Source organism: Anoplopoma fimbria, chromosome 13, assembly GCF_027596085.1.
Source record: "Anoplopoma fimbria isolate UVic2021 breed Golden Eagle Sablefish chromosome 13, Afim_UVic_2022, whole genome shotgun sequence".
Lineage (NCBI taxonomy): Eukaryota > Metazoa > Chordata > Actinopteri > Perciformes > Anoplopomatidae > Anoplopoma > Anoplopoma fimbria.
The window spans coordinates 14,905,275-14,925,857 of NC_072461.1; the positions used below are offsets into that span (position 1 = coordinate 14,905,275).

Genomic DNA, 20,583 nt, shown 5'->3' on the forward strand with positions numbered 1-20,583 from the left:
CTGAGAAACGGAGACAGGAAAAGGACAGTAGTGAGGAGAGGAGCAGCCCTAACAAAACAGAGCCGCCACTAAGGCAAGAAGGGAAACAGCCTCCAGAGGATTGTTCAGTGCACAGCAGTCAACTAGAGAGCAGAGTGTAGTAGTGCTGGTGTAACTGAAGTAGCTCCTGCTCTCCAACCAGACATCCACTGAGTCCACACAGCATCTAAGAGACCAGTACAGCCAGGTAAGAAATGAGCCAAGGCCTCCCTGCAGGAGCTGAGAGGAGAGGTCCAGGAGCTAAAGCAGGACAACGAAGCTCTGAGGAGAGAAGTCACTGCTGGACTTCTATAAAAATACATTTCTACTCTGGCAGTGATGATGACTTTGTGTCATTATTAATATTAGTACAGTGATGATGACTTTGTGTTATTATTAATATTAGTACAGTGATGATTACTTTGTGTCTTTATTAATATTAGTACAGTGATGATTACTGCGTTTCATTATTAATATTACTACAGAGATGATTACTTTGTGTCTTTATTAATATTAGTACAGTGATCATGTGTGCAGACATAAAATCAAAAGTCTTCCCAGCTGTTAAAGCCGACTGACAGCTGATCAGCTGTGTTCAGCGGCCGCCGTCATCAGAAACAGACGTCGCTTCACGTGAAGCTACAGAGGAAAGGACGTCTCATGTTTCTTAAAACACATTTCCTCGTTTCCTCTCTCCTCGCATGGTTTCCTTGCGTCTCTCCATGCATCCCTGGTGGGCGGGACTAAGACGCAAGGAAACGACGCAAGTGAGGGAATCGAGGAGGCAATTTAAGAGATTTGGGATGTACCCATGGTGTGTAACCATGGACTAGTTCCAGAAGGTGGCAGCAATGCAACGTAACGGATGCCTGCTGCAGTAAACCCCAAAGGAAGAAGAAGAAGAAGAAGAAGAAGTGTTATTTATCGTGGAAATGAGCTTGAAGAGGATTATTTTGTTTAACTGCCGCAGTACTGCTTTAATTTTAATCGGATGTTTTACAGTTTTCGTCATTTGGAAGTTAAAGGGTAAAACAGCCAGAATGATGGATATTGTATAAACTATTCTCAACTAACGATATCCTCCACGTTACTTATGGCAACACAGCAAACTATGAGCTAACATTAAGCTGCCTTCTAGGTCTGACGTTTACGTTACTCGTCTCTGTCCTTTAACCGATTTACGACATGTTTTATTTTGTAGAGAGGATGTCTGACCAGACGCTGGAGTATTTCTTAAATCGGGGTCGAATAAAGAAGAGGGATGCTGCCGAGGTCAGATGGTCGCACGCTGTCAACAGCAGGAGCAGGCTGACAGAGGCTCTCACAGGTGGATTCACACCGTGTTCATCACGACACCACCGCGGGGAATTGTTTCAATATTACGGTTATAGAGTCAAGTGAACGCACGAGGGAGTAGGTTGCCTTCAGGGCTTTCTAACCAGAAAGAGTTTATTAAACCCGAAACGACATATTTTACTGAACTGACCAAGTAGGTTTGTTGCCTAAACCTTAGGAGATTTCTAGGAAAGGCCCTTTGTCCAAAAGACGGTCTAATTAGGATACATCTTATTTCTTATCCTTTTACCTTTGCAACCCTTTGTCCCCCCCCCCCCAACCTCTCGAATTTGTGCTTCTGCTTCTTGTCGTTGACTTAAATAGTGGAGAGTGATTGTTCAAATAATTCCCCCCCATGACTGGACATAAATCAGCTTTTGACTGTTTTTCATCATTAAAATATACTCTGCACATATATCCAGTGAAGTTCTGCCAACCATAGCGGTGCTTACTTGTAGTATTATTGGTATTTAATTGTGTCGTACACAAACAAATGCTCAGACCAAAATACTATTTATTTGGTGTGTCAAAACCCACTCCTGCAGTTGCCAAGGGCCTGCTTGTGTGACATAGGCATAGTCAAGTAACTATTGTAGTGCCCAAATGCCCATTCAGGCTGTTAGTGTTGGAGTGGCGCTGAAGTTGATAAATTGATCAATAGGAAATTAATCTGGGACTAATTTGGTAATGAAAACTCAAATCCAGTAATCTGTCTGCACATGCACACTTACACACACCAGAATCCCACACATCAGACTACCCAGCACCTTCTCTAATACACACAGCACCCACTGTAGTACTAGACTACAGAATACATGTATTACCCTGTAGTGTCACCTCATTTCTTGAGTTCCGTCTTGACTCTTCTAAAATGTCTAGTTTGTTTCACACAATAATGAAAATAAAATAAAATGAATCTGCAGATTGATCGATAATTAGTGATTGTTATTAGTGTGGAGATTTATTGGAGCTCACTGGGTCCCGCTTTGCTAGTGAGGTAATCCTCAGTCTATCTTGAGTCACTCACAATCATTTAAGCTTAGATGCTGTGACGTTTTTTTTGATTTCAACATAATACATTTGATCCAACATCCAGCATTACAGTCAAATTAGGATAATGCAATCAATACAGCAGTTAAAGTTCACTGGACTTAATATTATACTTAAGCATTTATTGCTCCCTGTACATATGGATACATATGTCTTTTAACAGCCTCCAAAATAGGCTAAAAGTTGACTTTTCTTAAAAAGTCAAACAAAAAGCAAACATGCAAACCTTCATGAATGGAGCATTTAAAATATTGTTTAGACTGAACAGTCATGATCACAATGTAAATTCAAAGCTGGAAATGAACAGTGAGAGACTTTTTAATTTTTGTGTTTCGCTGACCATTTTGACCACCGACTTTCCCCCTTAGGTCCCAGTCATATGATTGAGGCGGATGTAATCATCAGAGGTCGTGACCCCAAAGAGCCAATCATGGCACATCCCCCTGACACAGACAGTGACATCACACTGAAAGAGTGGCTGCAAGGAGTGAAAGATTACGACAAGGGAATTAAACTAGATTTCAAGAGGTGAGACACGTCTTCTATCCGTTAAATGCAACATGTGCTTTTGTGTTTTGCCAACACTGTGGTGTACTCTACACAGCCTGGAGGCGGTGTCTCCATCTGTCATTTTGCTGGAGGAGGTGCTGGCTCAGCAGCATCGTCCTGTGTGGATTAATGCGGATATCCTCGCTGGTCCTGAGGGACAGGCCAATCCTCTGGATCCACAGGCTTTCCTTTCTTCTGTGAAAACTCTTCCTGCTTACACTGTGCTTTCACTTGGGTGGACAACGGGATGGACTGCTGGGACAGATAATGCAGGTAAACACAGTACCACTAGCTGTGCTTATGTGGAGGCTTTGTATCTACTAATTATAGAAGAATAAAACCTCAAATCAGAGTATGAAAAGCCTTAAACACCCGATAACAATACTTTTTTGGGCCATATGACAATACATACTGTGGCACAATATTACACATCTATCTTGTATTAATAAATGCTTATTAATGTTAAAATTAGCTTAGATGCTAAGTCCTGCAAGCCTCATGATAATGGCTACACATTTTTCTGATTTGATGGCTGTATGCAATTTTTTTGTTGTATATGCATGTATATGTTTATGGTCAGTTTGTAAAGTCATATTTTTAAGTTTCCACACTTTTACAAAAAAAAGGAGAGATTCTGAATAAAAGCCCTACACTCTACTCAAGATTACTGGGTCTTGAAAATTCAGGGTGCTGCTGAAGCATCTTACAGAAGTTTAAATCCTTGAAGCATCTTATAAGGAAGAAGGTGGACAACCGTCAAGGCAACGTGACAAAATTGGCTCCGTACCCCTCATATAAAGCACCAGTTAATACGTGCAACAACATTCTTTGGACCATGATCAGCAACAGCATCAACGCATGACCATCTCTTCACCAAAGCGACAGAATTACATCGACAACAATGATGCGGATACTTGTGATTGATATCCAGATAAGCAGTTTGGGAGAAATTAGTGACCACACATTCCAAGAGTTACCAGGACACCTGAGCATGAGCATAGCCAACCTTCAGCAAGGCCACATGAGCCATTTGAAGTTCCTCTAAGAAGAATGCCGCCCCCTCCAGACTCACACCCTCTGGAGGAAAAACCTACTTCATGCCCTCAAAAGCACCCCCGCATGCTAAGTCAGACATGACAGAATTAGCAAAATACCTTATTCACAAACAAATGGTTAGCTCTGGACCCCTAATATTAGATGATAAACCAGAAAACTACTGGGCATGGAAAGCTTCCTTTGTTCACCAGGGAAGAGCTAGATCTAATGAACAAATGTGTGACCCGTAGATAATGTAAGAAGGATGCTGGCATATTAATTTGTTTTGTTTGAATATTTTTCAGGTTACACCTGGGATATGGTGTGTGTGATGGAGGAGATATGTAGAGCTCTTAACCATCCAGTCACCTTCCCAGTGCGTGCAGTTCTCCTGGCCCAGTCGTTCTCTCAGCTCTCATGGCTGCTCCAACAGTCGGACAGGTGATTATTAACACAGCGAAGCCAGTCATTCACATCAGCAGACCTGTTAAACTGTATGCATTTTGCAAAGCAGGCACGCATCAAAGTACTCTGGTACGAGTTGTTACTTTAAGATAAGATAAGATAATCCTTTATTAGTCCCGCAGCGGGGAAATTTGCAGGCTTACAACAGCGTAGAGTAAAGTGCACACAAGAGACATAGTAGAAGAAGACAAGCTAAAAAAAACAAAAAAAAAAAAAACAGTAGAAAAAACAACAATAACTGAAATATTATATTTACAGACAGAGAAAAACAACAACAACAACTATTTCAACTATTTTTAACTATTATTGCACAGTGTAATGTGTAATGTATTGCACAGGTTTTTATTGTCATGTTATTATTGTCATGTGGTCATGTGGTCTGCTGGGAGCAGAGTTGGTTGTGCAGCCTGACAGCAGCAGGAAGGAAGGACCTGCGGTACCTCTCCTTCACACACCGGGGGTGAAGCAGCCGGTGGCTGAAGGAGCTGCACAGAGCTGCCAGGGCGTCCTGCATGGGGTGGGAGGTGTTGTTCATCAGGGATGACAGCTTGGCCATCATCCTCCTGTCTCCCACCACCTCCACCGTATCCAATGGACACCCCAGCACACTGCTGGCCTTCCTGACAAGCTTGTTGAGTCTCTTCTTGTCTGCTGCTGAGATGCTGCTGCTCCAGCAGACCACTGCATAAAAGATGGCTGATGCCACCACGGAGTTGAAAAAGGTCTTCAGGAGTGCTCCCTGCACTCCAAAGGACCTCAGTCTCCTCAGCAGATACAGTCTGCTCTGACCCTTTTTATAAAGTGCATTTGAATGATTAGTCCAGTCCAGTTTATTGTTCAAGTGAACACCCAGGTACTTATAAGATTGCACAATCTCAATGTCCTGTCCCTGGATGTTCACTGGTTCCGGAGGACAGTGTTTTCCCCGGCGGAAGTCCACCACCAGCTCTTTGGTTTTACCAGAGTTGATCTGGAGGCGGTTCCGCCGGCACCATCCTGTGAAGTCCTGGTTCAGTTCTCTGTATTCCCTCTCATCGCCTGCGGAGATGAGGCCGACGATTGCAGAGTCGTCAGAGAACTTTTGCAGGTGGCAGGTAGCAGAGTTATATGTGAAGTCTGAAGTGTATATGGAGAAGAGGAATGGAGCCAGAACGGTTCCTTGTGGGGCCCCCGTGCTGCAGGACACCCGATCTGACTCACACTCCCTTATCCTCACATACTGTGGACGGTTGGTGAGGTAGTCCAGTATCCATGCAGTGAGGTGGTGGTCCACCCCGGTCTGCTCCAGCTTGTCCCTCAGAAGCAAAGGCTGGATGGTGTTGAAGGCACTGGAGAAGTCGAAGAACATGACTCTCACAGTGCTTCCAGCCTTTTCCAGGTGAGAAAGGCATCTTTGTAGCAGGTAGATGACAGCGTCATCCACCCCGATGCCAGGTTGATAGGCGAACTGAAGAGGGTCCAAAGATGAGATCACCAGGGGCGGAGGTGCACAAGGACCAGCCGCTCCAGGGTCTTCATCAGGTGGGATGTTAGAGCCACCGGCCTGAAGCTGCTGAAGTCCTTGGCCCCGGGGTCTTTGGGACTGGCACCACGCAGGACGTCTTCCATAGCTGTGGTACCCTCCCCAGCTTCAAGCTCAAGTTAAAGATGTGCTCCACTATCCTGCACAGCTGGTCTGCGCAGGATCTGAGGAGCCTTGAGCTGATGCCGTCCGGACCCGTGGCTTTTCTCACCTTTATCTTCCTCAGTTCTTTTCTCACCTGGTTAATTGAGAGGGACAAGTTGGGGGAAGGGGGCTGTGTGCTGTAGGTTGTTGGAGTGGGGGTGGGGGTGGGGTGTTGGAGGTGTGCAGTGTTTGAGGAGTGTGGAGGGGAGCCGAGTGTTGTGGAAAAGGGGGTGGAGGAGGAGGAAGAAGAGGGGGGTAATCCACAGGGGGTGCAGACGATGGGGGCTGCAGTGGCAGGGAGGTCTGGGTGGGGGGAGGGGTGGGTGGCTGATCAAATCTGTTAAAGAATGAGTTCAGATCATTCACCCACTGTTGGTCCCCCACAGGTTGTTGGTTGGGCCCCTTGTGGCCAGACATGGCCTTGAGGCTCTTCCAGACTCCGCTGATGTTGTTCTGCTGCAGCTGGTCCTCCATCCTCGTCCTGTAGATATTTTTCCCTTCCCTGATCTTCCTCCTCAGCTCCCTCTGCACAGTCCTCAGCTCCTCCTTGTTTCCTGATCTAAAGACCCTCTTCTTCTCCTTGAGGAGGGTCTTTATCTCAGGATTGATCCAGGGTTTGCTGTTGGAAAAACACCGTACAGTCCTGGTGGGTACGGTGTTCTCCACACAAAAGTTAATGTAGTCCGTTATGGTGTCTGTGAGACCCTCAATGTCCTCCCCGTGGGCATCACTGAACACTTCCCACACAGTCAAGTCAAAGCAGTCCTTAAGAGCCTCCTCGGCTTCATCGGACCATCGTTTGACTGTGCGGGTCACAGCTGGCTGCCTGTGCAGAAGAGGTTTGTACACAGGCCGGAGGTGCACCAGGTTGTGGTCAGATCTTCCCAGGGGAGGGAGGGGAGATGAAGTGTATGCCTCCTTGGTGTTGGCATACAGCAGGTCCAGGGTTCTGTTGTCTCTGGTGGGGCAGGTGATGTACTGGGTGAAGGTGGGCAGAGTGGAGGACGGAGGGGCATGGTTAAAGTCACCAGAGAGGAGGAGGAGGGCATTGGGGTGTTGTGTCAGCAGCCTGCTTGTCGCCGAGTGTATGACGTCACAGGCCGCTTCTCCGTTAGCAGAGGGGGAATATACGCAGCTATCGTGATAACGTGCGAGAATTCCCTCGGTAAATATACCGGCCTCATGCTAACGGCCAACAGCTCAATGTCCTCTGTACAGGTCTGCTCTTTGACAGTGATGTGCCCAGAGTTACACCATCTATCATTCACAAACACTGCCAGACCTCCTCCCTTCCTCTTACCGCTCTCCGCTGTCCTGTCTGCCCAGATGATGCGGAACCCGTCCAGTGCAGCGTTGGTGTCCGGAGTCAGCTCGGTGAGCCATGTCTCCGTGAACACCATGACGCTACACTCCCGGTATTCCCTCTGATGGCGAGTCAGTGCTGATAGCTCGTCCATCTTGTTGGGGAGAGACCTCACGTTTCCCATGATGATGGAGGGGAGGACGGGTTTAAAACGTCTCCTCCTGGCGCGACGTTCTGCCCCAGCACGGCATCCCCGTCTCCTCCTCCTCAGCTCACGGGGAACCTCGGGTCTCTCCTCCGGCAGCAGCAGCGCCGTGTCCCGGAGCGCTAACAGCTGACCCCTGCTGTAAACAAAGGGGGCCATGGCTGCGGGCTGAGACTCCGGGCACGGAGGTGAAAAGTGCAGAAAACTGCAGGTAGACCACGTGAAAGTCTACGTGTCTCGCTGCCATGGTGCAAAACTGTTTACAAAAATCAAATAAGTAAAAAAAAGTAACAGAAAGTAACAAAAAAAACACAATTTAAAGGAAAAAGCTCACAGGTGAGCAGGAGCTGCTGTAAGAGGCAGCCACTCGCGCGGCGCCATTTTTACTATATGCAGAAAGAGGACAGTAGTCTTTTTTTTTCTTCCTATTTTAGGTACTGGTTGAAATAAATAGCCAAACTAATTGAGACATAACATTATTGTTTTGTCTCTTACCAATAAGCTCTCTACCAATAAGAAAATGACGGTTTACCTCGTACAACAGCTTTCGATGTCAGACATGCTACACTGTGTGGACCTAGATGTTACTGCAGAAATCCCCTCAAATTAGGAAAATTATTTCTATTTCTCTAATATATGTCCACTTGCTAATGGAGCTTTTTTTCCTATCATTATTCAGTAGCATAATCTTTCAATTTGAGAGAATGATTCATTGATTTCACGTCCAGATTTTGTAATGCTTTCCTTCAAAACCCTGTCCTCGCACTGAAATAGCTTCTGCATACGCTTGGATTTGCTATCCCTCTGTGCAAACTGTATGCTTGAACACATATACTGGTGCTTGCAAATATTTCCTTTGCTTCGACTTCAGCCTTATCCTAACAATCAGGCTGCCTCTGCGTGCTTGTTAAACATCTGCTATCAGATTTCACTTTTGCTCTTGTTTTCTTTTGTGCAATAATCCTGTCAAAACCAATAGAATGCCAGGTGTAGCGTTGACCGATAAAATGATCCATGCCTTGCAGCGGGTGCAATCGCTGTGTCAGAGCGAGTGGGAGGTTACTCTTTAACCTGGTTCATCCACTTACACCAACGCTTATTATATTGCTTTCTTCTCGACTATTAAAATAAAATTCTGTTCATATATTTGTATATATATCAATGCGCCACCCATACTTTTTTTTTTACTATTATAGATACATAGACCTCTTGCCGGCGTACCTGAGGGGAACGCCTAGAGGTGTCGGTCAGAGGAGCAAGTTATAGTTACAAGTAGCTGCTGCATACCAGTGAGAATTATTTTAAATGCTAATGAGGAGTGGCACCAGGCAATGCATGTGTTTTATGAATGCAGCAGCATGCTTCTACAATAGTCAACAGAAATAGTACCATAGTACATACCACGGCAGCCAGATCTTCACTCTTAAAAACATAGCAACGTGCTACAGAGCTAAGCTAGCTGAGACTGAAAATAGAGCACTTTACAGCATGAATATGTTCAGCTTAAGCTTGGAAGGGAACCACAAGACATTTTAAAGCTGCATGCAGCGTTGATCGGCCCTTGTACCCTTGCCCATGTCGAGGGTACTGGCTGGACACTGGTTGACCATCGGACACTGCATGCACAAATTAAACGGTATTTCCTGCCTGGAGCAGCGGTGTTCTCAGGTCATTTTGCAGGGGCTTCAACCTTGAATGTTTTGAGTGTATCTCCGAATACAATATTAAATGTAAGCCTGTTAAGATCGAGACAAAACTGAATATGTGTGAATGCGCTGATTCTCAGCGTTTACTGCTTTACAGTTCATTCTGTGTGGCTGTGTAGCAACAAGGCTGTAAAGCCTTGTGCAACAGCACAAAGTATATAATCCTGCGGGCTTAATAATGATAATGCTATTAATCTTCTTATTCTCCTTCCGTACAAAAGTTTGCCGCAATACTCGTCCCGCAGCGTTGCAAGCACATGCGTCAAAATACATCAAAACGTGCGGCCTGGTTCGGGAATCGTGTGCTATGACTTTTCTCAGAGATTTGCTCAGCGGTTTCTACGGGAACCGGGAAAGATTTTGGCGAGAAATTTCCCCATAGAGATGAATGCGTTTTGGCCGTGGAGAGAGCTTAAAAGCACTCAACTTTGGGCACAGACTGACTCATCACACTTTAACGTAAAAAATATATTCGAGGTTTAAAACATTAACAAAACTCTGGACTATATTGGGCCAAATGGGCATTTTGATAGCTAGCACAGATTTCATGACACCAGAGTTTAAGTTTCAGGAAAATTTAAGCCTTTTTCAGATTTTATAATGGGTGTGTATTGGATGGAATGTTCAGACCTAGAGCACGTGATGTCATCGCTAGAGTGAGAGGAGCTTCAGAATCTTGTGAAAATATTTTAAAGTTGCCAGAATTCCCCCAATTTTCACTCTTCAGTTACATTTTTTTGGGTCAAATTGTAGATAAACTTGTCTTAGTCGCAGCCATAACACTATGGAATCCAACAGTCTTATACATTTGGTCACAGCAGCCTGAAAGTGAGAGGAATCCAGCTATCTACTCCATAGAGACCCATGTTAATTCAGACTCCAAAAAGATCTTGCACAGAGAACCGTACCCCGTTTCTAAACAGCCACATTTTTAACACTACAGACACAATTTTTAGATATTCTTGTTCTGCCTCTCATGGTCTGGTATTTAGGGAAATGGGAACTACGGTTTTATGAGTAATCAGCAGTAGTTTGAGAGGTGTGCCTCAGCTTAAACTCCATTTACAGCCTATGTACCTGTGAGTCTCTTTGAAGTCATGTTGCTATGGTAACCTGTGATGCTGGCAGGTGATTGATGTGAGCTAATTAGTGCAGTTTGACACACAGAGACAATGACCAGAGGTGGGACCAAGTCATTGTTTTGCAAGTCACAAGTTAGTCTCAAGTCTTTGCCGTCAAGTCCCGAGTCAAGTCCCGAGTCAAGTCCCGAGTCAAGACAGGCAAGTCCCGAGTCAAGTCACAAGTCAAGGCCGACAAGTCTCAAGTCGAGTCCCAAGTCCTACCGTTTGAGTTTCGAGTCCTTTCGAGTCCTTTCAACAACAGAGAAATAATATTTAAGATTTGTATTTATTAAGCCTTTTTTTGGAAGAACATTGTTCAAACACTCATTTCAAAAGTGTAAGCTTAACCTTTTCAAGCATGTCACCACTTTATAAAAGATATCCTCACTCTCAAAAATTAAATAAAATAAAATAATCTACATGTAATAGTAGTAGCGTGTGCAGGCTGAACACAATGGAACCTAAGCAATGGAACATAAGCAAAGGAACCTAAGCAATGGAACCTAAACAATGGAATGTCGTGGAGATGAGTTCCACGTAAGCAGCGCTTTGCAAATCTACAGTTATGACAACAACCGCCATGACATCACAACCCCTGCACTAGGGATGTGCATCTCCATCAGGAGGACGATGCGATACACATCTCGATGCACTGCCAACGATCCGATACATTCAAGATACATAAAAGCAGCTACTAATGCGATACGATACGATTCACCCCTATTGCGATGCAGTGCGATTCGACACGATACGATTCGACACGATGCGATTCAACAAGATGCGATGCTAAATAATACAATTCTATGCAATTTAATATGATACATAATGATTTATTTATTTGTCAGACAACAAATCAGTAACCAGGTTTCTGACAAAAGAAAACATTTATGTGTATGTGTGTAAGTGTGTTCTGAATGTAACATTTTTGTTTGTCAGACAACAAATCAGTAACAAGGTTTCTGACAAAAGAAAACATGTATGTGTAATGTGTATGTGTGTATGTGTGTGTATGTGCATAAGTGTGTTCTGAATGTAACATTTTTTCACTATACCTGACAGTCACAACACAGTTTGCTTCATCCTAAACATGTGGATCAACTGCCTCACACACTAAATTTAACTAATTTGTCCTATTTTCAGGTTTTTCTTAAGGAATATGAGTTGATCCACATGATCAGGATGAAGCAAACTGCGCTGTGCTGTAACTATGTCCCCAGCCGTGCTAAACACTCTTTCAGAGGGTACACTCGTTGCTGGGATGCACAGGTAGCTCTTTGCCAAGGCTGAAAGCAGTGGAAGATCCACTTGTTTTTTCCACCACTGCAACACATCACCACTCAAAGCTAAAGAATCCCTCTCTCTGTACTTTAAGATTTCTGCCCTAGCCCTCTCCCTTGTGGTCTTCATTGGTGCTCTCGCAGTGAGGAAATCCCCAAACATCTGGTTCAAGGCTGTCTTCTTGGGGGGGACATCATCTATGGAATGGAACAGAAAAGCACAGTGAATTATCAGTTGTGTTAAAAAAATATGTAAAAATTATGATTTACAATACTTTCTTACTATATATATAATATAGTAAGATAGTATTGTAAGTCATAACTTTGTAAGATAGTATTGTATGTCATAATTTTGACATTTTTTTTTTAACACAACTGATAATCCACAGTGCTCTTTTGTTCCATTCCATATATATTATTTAAATAATACTTTATAACTATATATATATAATAAATGCATCTTAAAACATTATTTTATAACTTTTGGCACAGTTCCTATCAGAACAAACCTCTCTCTTCCTCTGGGCTTCTGTCAACCTCTGCCTGGCCCTCATTGAGTGTGCCACTGTCACTTGCCTGACAAAAATCAGTATAAAGGAGACTAGCTGCTAGATTTCTTTTTCCAATTCAAAGAAGACACAGGTAAATTCAAGTAACAAATAGAGAGTTTAGCTACGGTTTATGGAGTATATTCTTACCTCTTCCTCCATCATCACCACCTCTGCTGTTAGCTTCGTGAATACCATGTCCTTGGTGCCGTGGTCTTCCAAGAAAGCCAGGTCTTTGAACTGTGGATCGAGCACTGCAGCATAGTAGAGGAGGTCTTGGAGATACGTGTAGCGACCATCAAAATCCTGTCGGAATCGCTCCTTCATCACAGAAATTTCCAGCAGATCGCTCTCATCTGGCTGGAAATGCTTCTGAAGTTTGGCCTGTATTGGGGAGATCATTGAGATAGTGGGGTGTTTTTCCTCACTGAGGAGTGTTGTTGCCACTTTCAGAGGGGACATCAATTTGATGACCTCTGGGATCAGTGTCATGTCTTCCTCTGTCAGGCTGGCTAATCCTTCTCCCCTCTTTATCTTCCTTGACAGAAGAGTGTTCAACACAGCAGGCTGCTGCTCCCAAAAACGCTCCAACATGTCAAGTGAACTGTTCCATCTTGTGGGAACATCATGGATGAGCTTGTGATTTGGCATGTGTAACTGGGCCTGCATTTCACGTAGAACCTCAGTTGCTTGTGGGCTTCTGTGAAAAAAAGTTGTAATCTTCCTCACTTTCACCAGAAGCTCTGACACCCTGTCCACCTTCAGGGATTTTTGTGAGGCCAGATTGAGCGTGTGCGCGATGCATCGCACATGGGGGTTTATCTCTGCACGAACTCCAGCCAGTAACATATTTTTTGCGTTGTCCGTGACCAACGCTGGGTTCTTGTCTGCGATGTTCCATGTGCAACAAACGTCCTTCAGTAAAAGTCCCAGATTATTCCCTGTGTGAGCCTCGTTGAACGGTCTGGTTTGAAGGACGTGGTTTTGTAAAACCCACTCTTCATCGATGTAATGTGCCGTTACGGTGACATAGGAGTCAGTGGCGCGAGACGTCCAACCATCAACTGTAATAGCAACTCTTTTGGCATTGCTCAACGATTTAGCTATTTCATGCCTCACTTTTTCATACAGAAGAGGGATTTCTTTATCTGTGAAAAGCTTCCTATTCGGGATGTGGTACCTCGGCTCCAGAATGTTTAGGAGGTATTGGAAGCCCTCGTTTTCAACAACACTGTAAGGCTGAATATCTTTGCAAATAAAGAAGGCAATGGCTTCGGTTATTGCCTTTGATCGAGCTGAGTTGGTAGCCAGCGGGGCATGAAAAAAGGTGGAAATACTTTGCGCAGGTGTACTTGTTGAGGCAGCCACTGTAGCCATAGATGAATCGGAGGATGAGGCAGACGTCTCACCATGTCGCCTCTTCAGGTGAGTACCTAAATTAGTCGTGCTGCCTGTGTACTTTATGGCAGCACGACATATTTTGCATATTGCATGGGTCTTATCCAATTTTCCATCTTTCTTTGCAAAGCCAAAGTTTTGCCAAACCTTGGACTTATTGCAAGCTTTAGGGACGTATAACTCCTCATCAGCCATTGTAACTCTCCCGAACACTCCTTCAACTCGCGCGATACTTGGCCGCGACACTTCACGAGAATCTGCCACTGACAGCAGTGGAGATGAGAGCGCGTTTAGGAAACAGTTAGAGAGGGGGAATCTAGAAATATACAATTGTACCGGATTATACCGATGCAAAATTTTTAGGTACGATGCATCGCGGTTCATCCCACATTGTATCCGATGCACCCATTTTTGATCCGGGCCATCGCATCGTGAGCTTTTATGACGATGCATCGGTGCGAACCGGTGAATCTTCCCATCCCTACCCTGCACACATACAGAAAACCATTTAAACATGCTCAAACACAGAGCGTAACCTTAACCTTTTCAACCATGTCACCACTTTATAAAAGATATCCTCACTCTCAAAATTAAAATAAAATAAAATAAATAATCTACATGTAATACATTCATGCCTCTATCAGTTCAGGTTGCTCCCTTGACAAACAATTGGCATGCATCCATAGAGAGACTGGTGTGTGTGTGTGTGTGTGTGTGTGAGAGTGTGAGAGAGAGAAAGAAAGAGAGATTGTGTGTGTGTGTGTGTGTGTGTGTGTGTGTGTGTGTGTGTGTGTGTGTGTGTGTGTGTGTGTGTGTGTGTGTGTGTGTGTGTGTGTGTGTGTGTGTGTGTGTCTGTGTGTGAGAGAGAGATTGGAAGGGGACTGGATTGGAAGTGTCATGAACATGACAATGAACAGAGTTGTGCTTTTCTATGTCAGGGCCCTATGCTGCATTGCATTTGCAAAAGATCAAATTGGCCAAAAGTCTGTCAGACATTTGTGCACGATGGGGACGAAGTATGATGCCACCATGGCTGAAAACTCGCTCCACTGGAGCACTAGAGGCAGGCACTGCCAACACTCTGATGGCCACTCGGAAGAGTGAAGGAAGAGTCTTCATGTTCAGTGCCCAGAACAAAAGGGCGTTCTGTCCATCGGCTAGGTCTAGGTAGTGACTTAGCTGTAGTGCTGGAGAGGTCCCAACATCCTTCTTCTGTCTCTTATGATATGCAGCAAACAGCCCTTCTCCTTCTCCAAGGTCCTCTTGCTCTTCTTCATCAACCAGAAGCACAGGTTGCTCAGTCTCTGCAGCATCTTGTAGGATCAATTCTGGAAAAACATTTAGCAACAGCAGAAACAAAATAGCCCTTATTACCATTGGTGTTGATGATACAGCGTTGGACTGAAAAATGCAATTATTGATGCTGTCAATAATTGCTGATCAGACTATGAGGAAAAAAGTTGCATTGAAGTCAATAGTATTTATTACCTTTAACTCGTTGTGCCACCTCTGCCTTGATGTCACGATTGACCAGCACATGAGGCTCCACCCACAGCAGAGAAAAGGCTGGATCCAAGGCGGCTGCTTTGAGGTAGACTGGGTCTGAAAAGGGGGCAGTGATCCCATCTTGAGTCCTGGCCATTTTCACGTTAATGAATATCCCAAGAAATCTTTTGTTCAGGGATGCCTGGAGAATTCTGACCAGGCCGCTCAGGAAACGAACTTGAGTCTTCAGCTTCTCAAGGTGGTGATTGAGGGACAAGACGGATGGAACAACTGCACTGATTGTGACAACCTTCTCTCCCTGTGTCAGATCAGTTGCTTCTCCAAACGGTTTCAAAATCTCCACCAACTCCTTCAACAGATTCCACTCTCGTGGCGTGAATGACAACTCCTTATGCCCAGCCTTTTCTAGAACGGCACAGAGCCTTAGATGATCACAATGGAGAACTGCCTTTACTTGCCTCAGTGTTGAGTTCCATCTTGTGTTGACTGCAGCAGGGATGCCTTTCTGTTCCCCAAATTCACTATCAAACACATCTTTGAATGTTGTGCTTGTGTGCAGCAGTGAGCTAAGTTTTGATAACTTGGAAAGAGAAGGACATGCCACTTTTGTTTCTTTCAAACCGTCTCCCACCACCAGCTGAAGTGTATGTGCAAAACACTGCAGGCGCTGTTTCTTTGCCATAGCAGCATCTACCGTTTGCTGTTCTTCCAGGGTTAAGTCACACCAGAGGTCAGGGTCATCAAGAAGATCTCCGTCATCATCCTCTTGTTCACTGGGGAAGCACACAGTGAATGCCTTTCGCATGTTAGCAGCATTGTCACTTATAATGTAGTCCAATTTATCTTTGATGCTGTATTCATCGCATATTGCCTCAAATTGGTCACAGATTCGTTCAGCTGTGTGGGAGCCTTTAAAGCGATTGCAGGCCAAGAGATTTGTCTTTAGCTGTATCCTCTCTGTCTCTCTCTCTATCCAGTGGACAGTGATACCAAGGAATCCCCTCATCTTTCGGTCAGACCAAATGTCCACAGTGACTGAAACATGCTCAGTGTTGCTCAATTGAGTTTTCAATCTTGAACGTCTCTCCCCAGCGAGGCTCTCTGTTTTTGATGTCAATGTTCTGCGACACACTGGGCTGTACTTACTGTCAACTACTGTCAGAAAGTGCCGAAAACTCTTGTTTTCCACAATAGACAGGGGAAGGTTGCAATCAATAATCAAGTCGGACAGTATTGCATTAGTAATAGCTTTCTGCTGTGGATGACTCATGCTGTAATGACCTGGACGACTGTCCATGAATTGTGAGATTGAAGGCTGTTGTGGTTCATCTATGATGCTTTTATTCTTCTGGTATTCTTCAAATCTGAAACAGGTAAGCATATCAAACAGATGTCAGAAAATGCTAACATTGTGTTAATATTCTTTTTTGGGGTTAATATTAATTGTATTGTATACTTTTAGAGTGTGTGTTTTAACATTTCATTGATAAAATACATTTCATTTGCAGTGTCCCCTTACTTATTAATAATATTTTGACTGCTGTACCTTGCCATCAAACAGCCTTTTCCAACAGGAAACTGATGTATGCTTGTTAATTCACTCTCTCCAATACACCAGATTCCATTGGCAAAAATTGCCATTTCTATCAATGGAATCTGGTGTGCACATACAATCTCGCTTAAAAAAAAATCCTAAACTATCCAGTCTCAAGCTTTTGGTTAATTTAGAATCACCCCGTGCTTCTGGTGCAGACATTCATAAAGCGGTCCGAGTTAAATCAACCCTAAACGTTCGTTTTCAAAGATGTGCAACTCACCGAGTGGTGATCCACATTTTTATGTCAAACACTCTAGCACTAGCAGCTATTTCATCCATGACAACCCAGAAATGGGGGCGTGCAAACGAGTGAACTTATACATACATACATGAACCCACAGGAGATACAGTTTACCATGAACCCACAGGAGATACGGTTTACCATGTTTGTAAAGTCAAGGTGACGTTAACAGTGAGTTTACAGTCTCATTGATATGTAGCTACCTAGCAATTAAGTTAGCCAACAAGCTAGTGTTGGCTTTGATTCAAAACTTACCGTTCTTTGTGTAACTTCAAATGTCGGACGAAGTTCGACGTTGTCGCGTCTCCGTCTGTTATCTTGCTCCCGCAGGTTTTACATACAGCAATTCTTTTTTTGTTTATCACTTCATAATTTTTGTACCCAAAAGAAACTACCTTTGGTATCATTTTTGCCTACTGGCGCGCGGGTGTGTGTCATGCATGTATCATATAGAAACAACGTGGATCTAATTTGATTGGATGTCGTGCCGCACACAGGTCACGTGCAAAGGGAGATAGAGCGGTCAGTGTCGTGTAAACATACATTTTAATCTTTAGGTTCGAGGAAAGTAGCAAGTCTTTTCAAGTCAAAAGGGTCAAGTCCAAGTGAAGTCACAAGTCACTGATGTTAAAGTCCAAGTCGAGTTGCAAGTCTTTTTAGATTTAGTCAAGTCGAGTCTAAAGTCATCAAATTCATGACTCGAGTCTGACTCGAGTCCAAGTCATGTGACTCGAGTCCACAACTCTGACAATGACACACGCACACACATACACAAATGACTTGGAGATATTCAGGCAAAGGAATTGTTATAACGTCTGTCTGTCTGTCTGTCTCTCTATCTCTCTGTTTTCTTTATGTCTCTCTCTCTTTTTCTGTCTTTCCTTCTTTCTCTCACTGTCTGTCTGTCTCCCTCTCTTTGTCAGTCTTCTGTCTCTCTCTTTCTTTCTCTGTGTGTCTCTTTTTCTCTTCCTATCTGTCTCTCTCTATCTTTCTGTCTCTCTTTCTCTCTCTCTTTCTCTCACTGTCTGTCTCTCTTTGTCTGTCTTCTCTCTCTCTTTTTTTCTCTTCCTCTCTGTCTGTCTCTAATCTCTGTTTCTCTATTTCTCTTTCTCTCTCTCTCACTCACTCACTCACTCACTCACTCACTCACTCACTCACTCTGTCTCTCTCCATTTCACTCTCACTCACCCTCCCTCTCTCTCACTCACCCTCTCTCTTCTTTCAATCTCTCCCCTTCTCTCTCACTCACTCTTTCACTCTCTTTCTCTCTCACTAGATCACTCTCTCTTTCTCTCTCACACTCTCTTTCTCTCTCACACTCTCTTTCTCTCTCACACTCTTTCTCTCTCACTCACTCACACTCTCTCTCTCGCTCTCACTCACTCAATCTCTTTGTCTCTCTTTCACTCACTCTCACTCACTCACTCAACCTCTCTCTCTCTTTTTCTCTCACTCACTCACACACACTCTCTCGCTCTCACTCACTCAATCTCTTTGTCTCTCGCTCACCCTCTCTCTTTCACTCTCTCTTTCTCTCTCACTTGCTCACTCTTTCTCTCTCTCTCTTTCTATCTCACTCACTCTCTCACTCTCTTACTCTCGCTCTCTCTTTCACTCACTCTCTCTCTCTTTCTCTAATCTCTGTTTCTCTATCTCTCAATGCCTTACTTTCTCTCACACACAATTTCAGGTAGAACCTTCCCTGTGTTATCACCAGTTATGGCCAACAGTAACTCAGCACAACTACTATTCATACTACTATTAATACTACAACAACTTCTTCTTCTACTACTATTGCTGATTCAACTATTTCTTCTACTTAACCACTGATATTACTGCTGCTACGGATACTACTACCACTACTATAACTTGTTCTTATGTCTGCTTCTTCTACTATTACTACCACCTCTACAGTTTAACAGTTCAGCTTCAAGATGATTTTTCTTCATTGTATTTCAGCTCTTTGCTTCTTTTGATGATACAGTTCAGCTTCCATCTCTGCCAGTTTTACAATTCAACTACCAGGTTTTTCAGAGTGAGGAGCTTCAAAAATCATATGAAAAGAATATTTTAAAGTTGCCAGAATTCCCCCAATTTTCACTCTTCAGGTATAATTTTTTGGGTCAAATAGTAGATAAACTTGTCCTAGTCGCAGCCATAACACTATGGAATCCAACAGTTACACATTTGACTCCATGTGCCTGAAAGCAACATGAACTCCAACCAACTGCTCTATTAGACTCCATGTTAATTCTGACGACAATTTCTCAAAGAAAGCAGATAGTGCCAGTTTTCTAATCTGCTCGGAAGCTCATATTTTTTACAACAACAAACATAAAAAGTACATCTCTGCGCTCGTCAGAGTCTTATCTTTCAGAAGATATAAATATATTGTCCATTGGAATTATGGTTTTACGATTGTAGGTAAGAGTTTGACAGCTAGTTTTGTTCAAAATCAGTGTCTGCTCTCACCTCTATTAATTAGTCCACCCAGGTGCTCCCTCACCATGGCAAACAATTACGGCTTACTGCATAGGAATGTACATTTGGGGAAAATTGCACATTGGTGTAAATTTGAGGATGCTGATATCTTTTCATTAGGCATGTGTTTATGCAGAGACCCATCAACTGCCAACAACCAATAGTGCCACAATGGCAACATTTAAAAGTCTGACATACTTATTGGTTAGTTGTTTTTTTTGTAGATATATCTGTATTGGTGTATATGTTGTCCAATATGCGCATAAATGGGTATATTGAATTTAAAAGAATCAAAAACAGTTGGGTAATTCTGAAATATTGTCATCACATAGTAACTCCAATTACGTGCACTACTGCTTACCACACAGTTATAGCTTGGTATTGGAAGCATGATGTAGATATATGCAATGTCAATGTTATATATCACTAAACAGAGAACATCTACTGTGCAGTGGTGGTAGAATTAAAGCTGGCTTAAAGACTCAAGAAATGTAACAATTCAATTCAGTTTATTTTGTATAGCCCAGAATCACAAATTACAAATTTGCCTCAAAAAACCCCCTAAAAAAACCCTTTAACAGGGAGAAAAAAGGAAGAAAACTATGGTAGAGCGACAGAGGAGGGATCCTTCTCCCAGGATGGACAGAATGCAATAGATGTCATGTGTACAGAATGAACAGCATAACAGAGATACAACACATTCAATGTATATGACATTAATGATTCATATAATAAGACTAGTCACTAGTAATGTGACTAATAATAATAATCGAAGTAGCAGTGGGTGTCAGTCAGCTCACAGCAGGAGGCACGACTACGGTCCAGGTACCACAGCGATTCATGGAAACCTGTAAGCGAGAAAGCAAAAAGGGCTTCAGGGTGGAAGCAAAGCTAATATGCGTACAGATAATAGTAATGTGACTAATAATAATAATGGTAGTAGCAGTCACTGTCAGCAGGGCCATAGCAGGATGCACGACCACAGTCCAGGTACAGCCACGATTTATAGAAGCCTGCGAAGTGAGAAAGCACAAAGACTCCAGGGTGGAAGCAAAGTCAATAAGCGTAATAGTACAGGCAAT

General features: G+C 43.5%; 1 protein-coding gene across 1 annotated transcript; it reads left to right on the forward strand.

The window, feature by feature from the left end:
* The first annotated feature begins 870 nt into the window (after positions 1-870).
* fam151b (family with sequence similarity 151 member B) lies at positions 871-4,432 on the forward strand. The gene is made up of 5 exons (XM_054611640.1): positions 871-1,044; positions 1,220-1,345; positions 2,772-2,931; positions 3,008-3,225; positions 4,293-4,432. Exons 1-5 carry the CDS (start codon positions 951-953, stop codon positions 4,430-4,432), a joined length of 738 nt encoding a protein of 245 aa, XP_054467615.1. The 5' UTR covers positions 871-950.
* The last annotated feature ends 16,151 nt before the right edge of the window (positions 4,433-20,583 follow it).